General features: G+C 32.8%; 1 protein-coding gene across 4 annotated transcripts; it reads left to right on the plus strand.

Moving 5' to 3' along the window:
- The first annotated feature begins 1,953 nt into the window (after positions 1-1,953).
- LOC110630335 (probable galacturonosyltransferase 13) lies at positions 1,954-13,496 on the plus strand. Of its 4 annotated transcripts, none has more exons than XM_021777784.2 (6): positions 1,955-2,666; positions 3,892-3,947; positions 4,081-4,239; positions 10,491-11,081; positions 11,760-12,062; positions 12,560-13,496. In XM_021777784.2, the coding sequence occupies exons 1-6, from the start codon at positions 2,450-2,452 to the stop codon at positions 12,842-12,844; spliced, it is 1,611 nt and encodes a 536-aa protein (XP_021633476.1). In that variant the 5' UTR covers positions 1,955-2,449; the 3' UTR covers positions 12,845-13,496. The 4 variants fall into 4 exon arrangements, with proteins under 4 accessions (XP_021633501.1, XP_021633476.1, XP_021633485.1 ...); XM_021777793.2 differs by having other exon boundaries at positions 4,084-4,239; XM_021777809.2 differs by lacking the exon at positions 11,760-12,062 and having other exon boundaries at positions 1,954-2,666.
- Positions 13,497-13,743: the final 247 nt, after the last annotated feature.

Raw genomic sequence — 13,743 nt, forward strand, 5'->3', positions numbered from 1 at the left:
TATTGCCTTATAATTAAATATTTTTAGATAATATATTTTACTATGTAAATATAATATTATTTTTAATGTTTTAAAATTATTATTTACTTTTTTTAATTATAATAATATATAAATTTATTATTATAATTCTATTTAATTTTATTTTATTTTTGAAAATTTAAAAATATTTTTAATATTTAATAGAAAATAATGTATAAAATGAATATAATTAAAAAGTTAATAAAAAATTATACTTAATTTGTGTGAAAAAGTAGGAATAACAAACCTAGCTCAAAATGCAACGGAGCCCAACCCATTCCTGCCTCAGAGCGTTCTGGAATCGGTGTGCCCTATCGGTGAATTGCCGATAATGCAAGAAAGCCAGAAACGTTAAAATCACCGTTGCATAATTATCTCCCATAACTTAATTTGAAATTTAAAAAGTCAAATTACAATTTAACTTCTGATTTTGTTAACTAATATCCCAATTATTTAATCATCAATTTTTTAATCATTAATCTTTACAAAAATATACTTCTTTAAAACTTAAATTTTAAATATTAAAATTAATGATAAAAAATTACGTTTTTATAAAAGTTAAATATTAAAATTAATAATAAAAAGATTAAAATGGCCACTGATCTAGATCAAAAGCCAAATTATATATTTAGCAAAATCTAAAATCATCAAACATCGGTTCAAAAACACTTAAATTTGATAAATTTTTATATTTATATTCTAAATTTTTAACTTTCAATAAAATTTCAAATTTTTAAATTTATTATAATTATAACAACTTTTTAAATTAATTTTAATAAATTTAATTAACTCACATGTTATTATTTTTACTATAAAAATAACTTGATTAATTTGAATTAAATTTTAATTAAAATCTTAAATTTCTAATTACTTAAAATTTTAATTTATTTTTTTATTTAAATATGAGAGAATTAAATATTTTAATTATATAATTTTAAAATTTCACCTAGTTAAAAGTTTACATTTTTAATTAAAATTTAATTTTAATTAATCAAGTTATTTATAAAATAAAAATAATAACATATATAAATTAATTTAAATCTAATTAAAATTAATTTTAAAAGTTATTACAGTTATAATAAATTTAAAAATTGATATTTTTAATACAAAATAAAAAATTTAGTATATAAATGTGAAAAATTATATTTTTTTTTGAATCAATAGACCTAAATTAAAATTATTATCTTTTTTATTTTAATATATATTTAAGATAAATATAATTAAAAAGTTAATAAAAAATTAAATTTTTAATATATATAAAAAATAAAATGAATAAAAATTATAAAATAAAAAAGTTTATTTACTATGTTGAAAATTATTATTATTATTATTATTATTCTTATTATTATTATTATTATTATTAAAATTGTCGTATAGAGTTTGTATGCACAACTCTGCCTCTTAATAATCATATATTTATTTTATTTGTAATATAAAATTTTTGTAAAATTTTAATTCAATTAATTTTTTTATTAATTTTAATATTAATTAATAAAAAATTAATTTTTAACTAAAAATATTCAACTCCAAATTATGGTAATTTTATAAATTATTTTATTTTAAAATAAAAGTGTAAAATTAAAATCCATGTAAGAGAGGATGGAAAGTGAAAAGATTAACTAAAATTAAGGAGATGGCGACGCAAATGCTTGCCCATAAACTTAGGAGACATCCAAATTTAGATCACTAAGATCACAGGCTACCCACTCAAAGGTCAAACTTTCTCTCTCTAAACCCCCAACACGTTCCTCCTTTTTTTTTTAATTTATTTTTTTAAATATGTAATTTTTTTTATAATTAAATTATTGAGTTTAATTATGTTAATTGTTTTATTATTTAGTTATTTATTTTGAAAGTAATGGAAATTTGATCGCACGATCCACCAATCAAAGAAAGAAAGCAAATAAAATTAGAAAAACAAGGAAGAAAGAGAAAAACTTGCACAAAAACTCAAACAAAACAAGAAACTGAAAAAAAAAAAAAACAATCTTTTTTTCTTTTACTCTCTCCTCCTGCCTTTTGGTTTCTGCATCTCTTTCCTCTCTTGATCCATTTCCATGGTATTGTGTGGTTTTTGAGGAAAACATTAAAAAACCCATATGCCCCTTATTGATTGTAATTGATTCTTGAATAAAAAAATCTTTAGTTTCTTGGAGGGTATTGAAAAACATTTTTGCTGTCTGCCGAATCTCCAATGCGGTCTTTGAGAAGACCACAGAGACAAGAACATAGCATCAATAGGAACACAACCCAGAAAGGAAATAGCAGTGGTGGATCTCAGAGAGGAATAGAGAGATTAGATAACAAGGGGCGTGGATCTGATGGTGGGTGGGGCATTATTGGGATTGGAAGGAGTCAAGCAGCTGGTACTTTATTGTTGTGGAGGTGGTGCTGCTAGGTTAGTGGTGGTGGGGCTGCATTGGAAAGGAATATGCAGCTTCACATCTCGCCTAGCATGAGAAGCATCACGATATCGAGCAGCAGCAGCAATGGGTTTATTGACTTGATGAAGATCAAGGTCGCATCTCGCCACATCTCTTATCGAACCCTTTTTCATACTATCCTTATTCTCGCTTTTCTGTTGCCATTTGTCTTCATTCTCACCGCAATTGTTACCCTTGAAGGTGTCAACAAGTGTTCTTCATTTGGTACTTCTTTTCTTCTTTAATCATCTTCTTCTTTATTATTATTTACCTTTGCTTGGTTGATTTATCTCTTTATGCATGTTTATGGTTAGTTATTAATTTAAAAATGTAGTAGTTATGTTATGAATGAAAGGGTGGATCTTGGTTGATCTGGTTTTGTATTATCCCCATATTATCAAAGTTCTCTGTTCAGTATTACTTTCCAATTCCCATGTTTCTTTTTGCTAATCTATGTATCATATATGCTTATGTTTATGATTGTTATCTGATGGATACATCCTGTTCTGATTTGATTTGCATTTGGTATGAAATGCACTTGGTGTTTTGCAATCTCTTACAAACCTTGGATGGTAATAGAATAACAGGTTATGCTTGTTATATTCGTTTGATGTTTGGCTTGGTATGTCTCAAGTCTCAACTATCAAACCTTCAGCCCCGATAATATGTTCTTTTTGCTAATAGCCTAATACATTTGTTGAAATGCATATGTATGAACTGTATTCGTTTAATTGTGATTTGATTTGGGTACTATGTGCTCTACTTTATTTGTTGCAACTCTAATGTTCTGTTGTCAATTGTATTCATTTGATGTATAATAATTGGATTTAATTCTTGTGTTTAGCATGATGAATTTATAGCTGAATCTTAATTCATTCATCTGATTTTTCATACATTGCAACATGTACTGGTTTAAACAATGAGTCTCAGCCATTGTAAATTGATTTGCGATGGGTTTTCAAGTTCCTTGATATCTATATGCTGGGAGATTAGGCTCCAATTATTAAGTAAAAAAATGAAGGTTTTGTTGACGGATTTTTCCTCTTGTATATTATTATGTCTGAAATCATGGAACTACAATTTGGATGGATTAATTTCTTCAGTCCTAGCACAGCAACAGATGTGGTTAATGGGAAGATTATCCTAATTTACAGTGTATCAGACAAAAAAGTTCTAAATTGATTTTGTACACTTCTTAACCACATTTTGTGAAAATTATTCTTCATTCCTTTTGTTGCCCCATTTCAATTATTTTCCAGAAATTCTTTTGTTGATGATATTTCTTTTTCTGGTTCCAACTTTCAAGTGTGTATTAATTTCATCTGATATCCCACATCTATATCTTTTAGTGTCTTTTTACTAGATCAGGATCTATAATTCTCTTACATTGTGATTGACTGTGTTGTGGTGGACCTATTGTCCTGATTCTGAGTATGCTTCCATGATTCAGATTGTTTAGGTAGGCGACTGGGGCCAAGGTTTCTGGGTAGAGTGGATGATTCAGGGGTAAATAACTTTATCCCATTATGTTATTTGTTTCACGGATAATATCAAACTTGTACTTTTGGATAATTTCCTGGCTAATAATTTATTAATCTAGTTAGTTAGCTGAATTCTGGTACTGGTGGTGATGATGCAGCAGAGACTGGAAAAAGACTTATACAAGATTCTCAATCAAGTGAACAATGAGGAAATCCCAGATGGTCTAAAGCTCCCAGATTCTTATAACCAACTTGTATCTGAAATAATGAGCAAAAAGTATGATGCAAAAACATTTGCTTTCATGCTGAGGGCAATGGTACGTCTAATGTTATCCTTTGTAGATGCTCAAGTTGTTTGTTTTGTTTTTGCCTTGGAATTTCTTGAAGGGGAGTAGGGTTAATGTTGTCTCATTGTTCTGAACTTCTGCTAAATGCACGTTTCATATGTTGTTTTAAGCTTGCATTTTTTATTGACTAAGGTCCTAATTAACTGCAAAGGGTAGATGGAAATTGGAAGCTTTTGTTTTTGTGTCTTTGTTGATCATGGTCTTCTACTGTGGGAATGATACCCAGAAATATGTACTGTTTGTGCACTTAGTAGTATCAGCGATTATTCTTTTTATCTGCAAAACTAACGAGTTTTATCAAGAAGGAAAGATGGAGTCTAGAAGATGCTCGAAGTTTTCCCCTTTGTATACTTAAGTTATGATTTTCTTGAAGGGATCAGATCTAAACTGTTTGCTTGGGCCATTTGGTTTCAAAATGACCTGAGTATTGCATTGGGGTTGCAAAGAGGCAACTTACTGGTGAATATGCTAAAGTCACAGGTTTAGCTGTCTACGAGACGCGATCCATTTTGTCTCTGTCTCTCTCTTACTGTCTCTATACACACAAACACTCCATGCACACACACAGAGTCTTGTCAAGTGCTAATGTAGATTAGTATATCCTGAAAAAAGAGTACAACTCCATAAGGACAAAATAGGTCATTCATTTAGCTTGAAATGTAGCTGGGACTTGGACACTTTATGAGGCTGAAATCATGATGCTATCAGCTTTGCGCACTCTGATTTTTTGGTATCTATATTTTCCTCCCATTGAGTTCATCCAACATTTCTTATATAGCTGGAATAGGAAATATATCTGAAATGGGGACCCTTTTGAGAGCACTATTAGTGTTCCACAAGTGCATAAATCATACGTAGTATAAGAAAATATTGTTCCTAGAGGACCATGTTGAGTATCAGACTATAACAACTACAATTATTTAGACGATTGCATTGATGGAATCTAAATTATCAAATAATACTGATCAATCAATATCAGTAAATTCTAACAACCAATGAATAAAAGAATTCTAGAGTTAGGGGTTCATAACATCAATTAATGATCCTATTTATTCAATTATGGGTGGTTTATCACTTTGAAGGAGAATAATCCTGGGCACTGCAGTCTAATGTCTTCTCAAGGTATGAAAATTTTATTTCAATTATGTTGACTAAAACCCGCTAAGCTCATCAATTATATTAAATTCCTCAAAAGGTTTCAGGTCTATCTCTAGGCTATGTATAATAACCAGATTTCATCTTTCGAATTCTTCACTTGACATATAATACTACAAAGGTGGGTACCAATTCACAAGGCAAACCTTAAACTTAAATCAAAGCAAAATCCTTATTCATTGAAGAAAATCAAATATAGCCGAAGTTGTATTGAAGTGCTACATCCCTATCCCTAGAATGAGGGAAATTACTTGCTCATGTTTCCGGAGATGATAGAAAACATCAAATGAGTAAGACCAAACATTTGAAATTTAACAACTAGAAAAACCCAGAAAAATGCAGCTTGAACTTTGGTTTTGAGCCTGATTTTCTGCAGATATGTTTGTTTTCTCCGTTGAGCTCATGATTTGCCCTCTTCATTTGCCCTCTTGATTTCGTGGTCCTAGGTTGTTCTTGCCAAAAGAATGATCTTCTTTTCTCAAGTAGATGGGTGTTATTAGGAGTGTTTGGGACTCCTCTCTGCCTTAGGAAACTTCTCTCTTATAGAAATAAAAAGGAAGGCATATTAAGCGGGAAGCTATGTCAATGCAGCCAGGCCATGTTTCATGGGTCATTCACATGGTTAGGTTGTTCTGTTCACTGTATGATTCTTGCTTCTCATATACGTGGGCACTCATACAGCCACAGAAATTTGCTGTGTGATGTACTGGATCAACTTAGCACTTCTTGCATGGTCATGACAGTCATGTATTTTTGCCTCTAGAAGCTGCGTGAGACAGTGCCTTCCCTTCAGTCCCTTCATGACTTTCACACGGCTTGGCTGTATGATTCCTTCTAACAAGGCTGACTTGTTTAACTCTCTGGCAAAGTCTTCATCTTCCCATGGCTAACCCGTGTATCTCCCTAGCCTTCTTATGGCTTGCCTGCATAAACTTTTGCCAAGCAGATTCTCTTCTTCTTCAAAAAAAGAATCAGCCTAACTTTTTCTTATCTCTTGTTCAAATACTTACTCCTAAGCTTCAATTGCTCCCATAAACACATGAAAAATAAAGAGAAGATAATAGACAAAGATTAGCAAATTAACTAATCGTTAGCATAAAACAAGTGAGATCCTCATTAAATATCAGTAAAATCTATGCAAATAGACCCTATATCTTTCTCACACTCCAAGTGCAATAGTCAATGCAGAATCTCCAAGGCTCCAATGCCATTTTCTTCCTTACTAACAACATGGGATAGTATAACTTAAATGACACTAGCCCTATCACATCCAATTTCTCTAATCTATTTTGAGTTTGAGCATTTCTTCCTGTGCCACATTAATCTTTCAATCTTGTTCTCTTTCTTTACTCATTTCCACTAGTCCTTCTATTGCTGCCAAGTTCCTCTCTGTTGCCTCTACTCTAGACTCCATTCTCGCAGGTGGGCGTTCACTGTGTTTGTTTGGATCCGGCTGGTTGGATCAAATTGATAGTGTGAAGAACTTGAAGATTGAGTGAGAATGATTGTATTGAATGAGCACTTCAAGTAGAGATCAAAAAAATTTACAATCATTGACAAATTATTCTTCTGTTTCTAATAATCAATTCACTTAACTCAGCAATTAAATCAACAAAGAAATAACTGATGAATCCAAGGGAAATTCCTAACAAATGAAATTCTCTAGCCCAAGAAATACTGCAGAATCAGAAAGATATATTTTTCCTTTCTTCTTGCCTCTTTTTTTATAATTTTCCAACATGTAGATTCACATGCAACATGCATCCTGTTATTTGTGATTCCCTCCAGCAAACATCTGCTTTCTAGAGTTTCGTGCCAGCTCCTTGTTCTCAGACCTTCTAAACCTTCTTTCGTAAATCCTTAAGGTACCTGGTTTCTTATTCTTCAAGCTCATATTTCTATTATGCCCATAGTAGAATTATCAAGCTAAACTGAATTAATGCCTGATTTGTGGGTTTTGTAGATAATGGTATTATTGAAGGAGCTTGTATGACCTTTGTCAATCTCATTTGTGAAACTATTGCCTGATTTTTGGTTTTGTAGATTATGATATTTTTAAGTAGCTTGTATGATTTCTCCTTAAGATCATTTGTCATTTCTGGCCGTTCTTTGTATTTCTGTGAACTTAGTTGTGCCTTTCTAACTCTAATGTCCACAACTTTTCTTCTTTACAATTTTGGACATTCTTGACACAACGCTTTTTGGGTGCTTATATGATGTGCATGGCTTATCTCCTTTGGTTGCTCCTATTAGTTTTTATTTTCTTCCATATTCTTCTACCCAAACACTAATTAAGATATAAATTTCGCATATCTTGTTATTATTTTAAAAGAAAAACACATACATTTAGCATACTTTATAATGGGAAATTACAAAATCCTATCCTATGGTTACATGCATTTTCAGATCAGAGTCTGAGATTAAGTTTGTGACAAAGTGATACCTTGCGGTTGCATATTGTTAGTAAATAAAGACTTTTTGTTTAACATCGTAAATATTATTGATGTGCTAAAAAAAATTATAAAGAAGTGTTGTGCTTTCATGAATTTTGTGTTTTCTATTAGGACTAAAAATTTTAATGGTGTGACATTAAATAAATAATTTAAAATATTTTTTAATTATCAAAGTAGATTCTACTTATATTAAAAATTAAAAAATATAATACAAAGGGTTGGAACCAGTGATCTACCCTTGCTAATTTATTCCCTTCCTTATTTATTCTTCCTTTCTTCCAGCCCTCCAAGGGACAAATTCACAACCACCAGCAAGACAAGTTTAGAAGCTTCAGCGGTGGTTCAATAAAAAAACAAGAGTAGCGAGAGAGTGTGTTGAATCGAGAACTAAGCCCTAGAACTCGCTAGCATATAGCGTTTCACTGTGAATGAACCTACGAGCATCAACAACTTTTATCCATAGGAGTAGATTTGGGAGTAACCTGAATTGGACCCTTTTTTACTTTTATTTTTTTTCTCAAATGGGACACATATTCGGAATTAAATATTATTTTAAATTAAATATTCAATATTTTATCATCAAATTTAATGGGATTAATAGAAAAGTTTTACTTTGTTAATGATAAAAAGTAGAGGATCCTTTCCATCACAAAATCAATCTCAGTCCCTCAATTAAAATAAGTGAAACCATAAGATACATTTTTGCTATATTTTTGTTTTAATTAAGTATTCAATTACATATTATCAAAATTTAATGGTGTTAATGGAAAATTCTCACTTTAGTAAGGGGAAAAAAATATGGTCCTTTTTGTTACAAGGTAAATCTCAAATCCTGATTTAAGAAATGAATAAAATCATAAGGCACTTTTTTATAACTACCCCAATTTATAAAGACACGCATATTATGTACAATTCAAATCTTCATAAACTAAAGAACTTTCACATTCATACAAGCATCACATGCATCCATCTCATATATCACATATCATAATCTTTGTAGGCTCTCCTAAATCTAAGATTCCTTCAAAGGACAGATTTCCATATAACTTGTGTTGTAGGCTGTAAGCATTTTATCATGGCTTCAGAATTGCTCATCCAACTTTCTTTTTCTTGGATACTTCCATAAATGAGTGGTCTTAATATGGGGACTAAGTATGCTTTGTATAGGCGTCTTTGTTTAGTACATCTCTGCTCATTGCTTAATGTTTAGGGATTTCCCTTGTTTGCGTGTCCTCATTCTTTCTCTATTCTCTAGGTCATAATACAGTATGAGCAGGATTCTTGCACCTCTATGATGTCATGATCGTATTAGGGCCTATGGAAGGATATTATGAAACTGGTTAATGTCATAAATTAAGGGAAGGACACATTTATGTAGTTTGAATCTATCTTAATCTATCAGTAATTCAGTAGTGAATTATCTTCCTCTATCTTTGACTAGGTGGAGTCTCTTCTTCTATTACTGTGTTTGGAGATATCTTTATCAATAAAAAAGTGATATTACTTCTTATTCCATTTTTTGTAGCCTTTTATCACTATGTTTGCTAAAGGGAAAATATCATATTTCTGTACTATCTCTCTGCTTGTTTGTATCTCGTATATTTTTTGATGAATTCTTAGTAGAAGACTTTAAGTGTTGCTATGCTTGGTTCAAAATGATATACTTTTCAGGGTTTGGGAAGTTCAATTCCTGGTGTATTCGGTTCATTTGCTAACTTCTTACCAAGTTAGGTCTTTTTTTTTTCCTAACATTTGGTTCACATACCTTTTCCTGGGAAGTAATGCCCGAAAAGGCAATAACACCCTCACCATCAAACAAATATGAATTTTTGTTTATATAAAATACATTTTCAAGATCAGTTGCAGCTCTCTTCCTCATCTTATTCCCAATGATCCCCCTCTTTGTCTTTCTTCTCTTTCATTTCCTGTTTTTTTCTTTTTCTTTTTCTCTTTTCTTTGACCTAATGGGTGGGGGGCTGCAGGAGGTGGGGGGAGATGAGCAGTGTTGGTGGTTGGTAGTGAATTTTGAGAGGGAGGGGAAGGAGGGATTGAAGAAACAGTGGGTGAGGGGGTGGGTTTCTTATTTTTTTAGAGATCTAAAGTTTGTTGGTGCAACTCCTTGGAAGTACTACCTAAACCCGCATACCCCAAACTAAATAAGTCAATAAATCTATAAATGGATCTTTCAATATTTAATTTAATGGTTTGCTTTGGTGGAGCCTAAATGATATAGTCATGAGTGTTAATACTGGTGGATAACTGAATATTTTGCATTAGATCTATTGAGCAATATTGTTTTGGTATTTCATATAGTTGGGGTGGGAGAGGTGAGGCGAAAAAGTTGTATCTATGTTGTCTTTCTGTCTATGTTGATTATTCCACTGACTGGGTGATTAAATGGCAGATCAATTCAATATTTCATGCATATATATCCATATATGTACTTATTTAATGTCACGATTCTAGTTGTTTATGTTGTCATGTTGCATTTAATAGATAAATAAATGTAGGGAATGTGGTTACCCTTTCTCTGTAAGGAAACTGGAGAAAATAACTGTTGGTGTGACAAGAAAAGAAAATTCCAACTAATGCTTTTTTTTTTCCCTGCTACAGATGGAGAAATTTGAAAGGGAAATCAGGGAATCTAAATTTTCAGAGCTGATGAACAAACACTTTGCCGCAAGTTCCATTCCCAAAGGCATCCACTGTCTTTCTCTACGTTTGACTGATGAATATTCCTCCAATGCTCATGCACGGAAACAATTGCCTTCTCCAGAGTTGCTTCCTTTGCTTTCTGATAATTCTTACCATCATTTTGTTCTGTCCACTGATAACATTTTAGCTGCTTCAGTTGTTGTATCTTCTACTGTCCAGTCATCTCTAAAACCTGAAAAGATAGTCTTTCATGTCATTACTGACAAGAAAACTTACGCGGGTATGCACTCATGGTTTGCACTAAATTCAGTTGCCCCTGCTATTGTTGAAGTGAAAGGTGTTCACCAGTTTGACTGGTTAACAAGGGAGAATGTTCCTGTGCTCGAAGCTGTTGAGAACCATACTGGTATCAGGAATTACTACCATGGGAATCACATTGCAGGGACCAATCTCAGTACTACAACTCCACGAATGTTTGCTTCAAAATTGCAGGCTAGAAGTCCGAAGTACATATCCTTGCTCAACCATCTCCGCATTTATTTACCTGAGGTAATCAGATGTAATATGAAGCATCTCATTTAACCTGCATGGAAATGTAGTATGATGGCTATCATAATGAACTAGGGACAGAAAGGGAAAAACTACAAAGGAAAAACTGAACAGTGGAAAAAAGCTTATGATGCTTGATATTAGACTCTGCCTTTGAGCAGTTACTGTGTCTGCATGGATTTATGGTTTGTCATTTCTTATGGCCCACATCTTGTCATTGAAGATGTGTTTCAGAGATTTCTAGTTTCTTACCAGCCAAATAAGTCAGAAAATAAGTTTGGTACACTTCAAGATCTTGAAATGCTATAAGAACATACATTCAATTTGTGTAGATAGGAATAATGTGAATATACTGAAAATTTCCTAAATTCTTTCAAATCAATTTTACACTAAGCCTGATTTTTGTCAGCTAAACAAGGTGGTATATGGATAAGATGTGAATCATAGGGTGATTTAACAAGCAAATACACTAATTTTGATGATTTTGCCGACTAGAATAGTTGGTTTTCTGTTTTTACTTACAAGGACATTGGTTTTGGTTCCTAAAGATGTGTGCAGTATAATCTGTTACACCTGTGAGGGTGTCCATGGGTGCATTTTGGATATTCAGTCATTCATTCTTTCTTCCTTTCAACTTTGCTCCAAATTTGTGGTTCTGATTATGCACATATTCAACAGCTCTTTCCAAACCTTGACAAGGTGGTCTTCTTGGATGATGATGTTGTCATTCAGCGTGATTTGTCTCCACTTTGGGAAATTGACCTTGGGGGAAAGGTTAATGGAGCCGTTGAAACTTGTAAAGGAGAAGATGATTGGGTAATGTCTAAGCATTTCAAAAATTACTTCAATTTTTCTCATCCCCTGGTTGCCAAGAATTTGGACCCTAATGAATGTGCATGGGCGTACGGGATGAATATATTCGATCTCCGTGCTTGGAGGAAAACAAATATTAGAGAAACCTATCATTCTTGGCTGAAAGATGTAAGGACTTCACTACTCTTGTCCTGCTCATTGTATAATTCTTTTTGCCTTCTTTATTCACCTTTTCATGGGATTGTAATGAGGATTAAGACAACAGAGCTAAGTTGAATTTGGCAAATGCTTTATCATTGGCCTGATCTCCTTTGGCACTTCCTGCATGAAAATGGACATATCAAATTTGCCGATATTCTTCTATCACCGTAATTCTTTTCTCGATCTACTTGACAAAGGGCCATCCCATGCATATGCATATGCTGGAAGTTTTATTGTTGGCTCTGTTTCTGTTACATAGTAATTAATGTAAAACACTTCGTGTTGTTTTCCTTTGAAGAAGTTCCAAACTCTTGCACTTTCCCAAGTCTTGCATTCTTTCGTGGTCCAGTATTTAACATGACAAATCCTCAAATTTTTAGTATTTGTTTTGTTTTGGGTTATATTCATCATCGACTATTTATTGTTGATAAATAAATTGTATAATATTGGGTTTTTCTTTGCAGAACTTGAAGTCAGACCTGACAATGTGGAAACTTGGTACCCTACCACCAGCGTTAATTGCATTTAAAGGTCATGTTCACCCAATAGATCCATCTTGGCATATGCTCGGCTTGGGCTATCAGAACAAGACCAACATTGAGAGTGTGAAAAAGGCTGCTGTTATTCACTATAATGGCCAGTCAAAACCATGGCTGCAGATTGGTTTTGAGCATCTCCGGCCATTTTGGACTAAGTATGTTAATTACACCAATGATTTTGTGAGAAACTGCCACATCTTGAAGTCATAGCTGATCAACCATAGGTTCATAGCTGCTAGAAACTAGAGGTGGAACAGGACAAGTGATTTTTCAGTTATTTCATGGCTTGTGATTTTTGATGAGATTTATTTGAGAAGGCAAGCAGAACTTTGTCACGAAGGCCAGAGTTTAAGGTCCGAATTCACTGGCATCCCTCGCTATTTCATGAAAAGGCCTGCATCACTAGCACAGGCATGACATTCATTCTTTCGATTTGTAACATAGCAATCCATCAGTTAATCTTTTGGTTGGAAAAAAAGGATACTATTATTGGTCTTCCTGCAGGATGTCTAGCCTGATTTCTTGCACATATAATTCGAATAAAGTGATATATACAGAGTGCATATGTGAATACATGCAAGGAAGAGGAAGGCTAGGATGGATCTTTTGTGAGGGCTGCCATTTTAGCCCAAAAATATTCTCCCTTCATTTTTTTGTTCTCCTGTCGTTTCATTTTTGTTAGCATGTCCCATTTTTTCCCTGTTACTCTGATATGATGATGGTGAAGTTTTAGGAGTAGGTAATGGAGATTGCTTTGTTACAGGTCCCATTGAATTGGGGAGGAACTGTTTGTAGGAGTATTTGTTATGTACGATTCACGAGATATACATTTAAAATGTGCAGAAAATTCTTTTTCCATACCTCTTATCATGTCTCCAACAATGCTGTCAAATCTCCAAGTTCCTTTTCTTTATCATCTTCCATTACAGAAAAGCTCATCTTCCCTGTTTCATTTCGTCCTCTTTATATATAGTTTCGTTTGCAGAACAGGGAAATATTAATATATGCTTTGGCGGGCCATGTGTTGCACACAGATTGGATTTTGAATAATTTTCATACCTTGACATGGTGAGAGACTTTAATCACAATGTCTTTAGAAACAAGAAAAA

This window comes from Manihot esculenta, chromosome 1 (genome assembly GCF_001659605.2).
Source record: "Manihot esculenta cultivar AM560-2 chromosome 1, M.esculenta_v8, whole genome shotgun sequence".
Taxonomy (NCBI): Eukaryota; Viridiplantae; Streptophyta; class Magnoliopsida; order Malpighiales; family Euphorbiaceae; genus Manihot; species Manihot esculenta.

Bases quoted from the DNA above. Each gene is read 5' to 3' on its own strand.
- LOC110630335 (XM_021777784.2), top strand. From the start codon at position 2,450: ATGCAGCTTCACATCTCGCCTAGCATGAGAAGCATCACGATATCGAGC. The intron at 4,240-10,490 runs GTACGTCTAATG...TCCCTGCTACAG, and splicing joins CTTTCATGCTGAGGGCAATG to ATGGAGAAATTTGAAAGGGA. The intron at 12,063-12,559 runs GTAAGGACTTCA...TTTTCTTTGCAG, and splicing joins ATCATTCTTGGCTGAAAGAT to AACTTGAAGTCAGACCTGAC.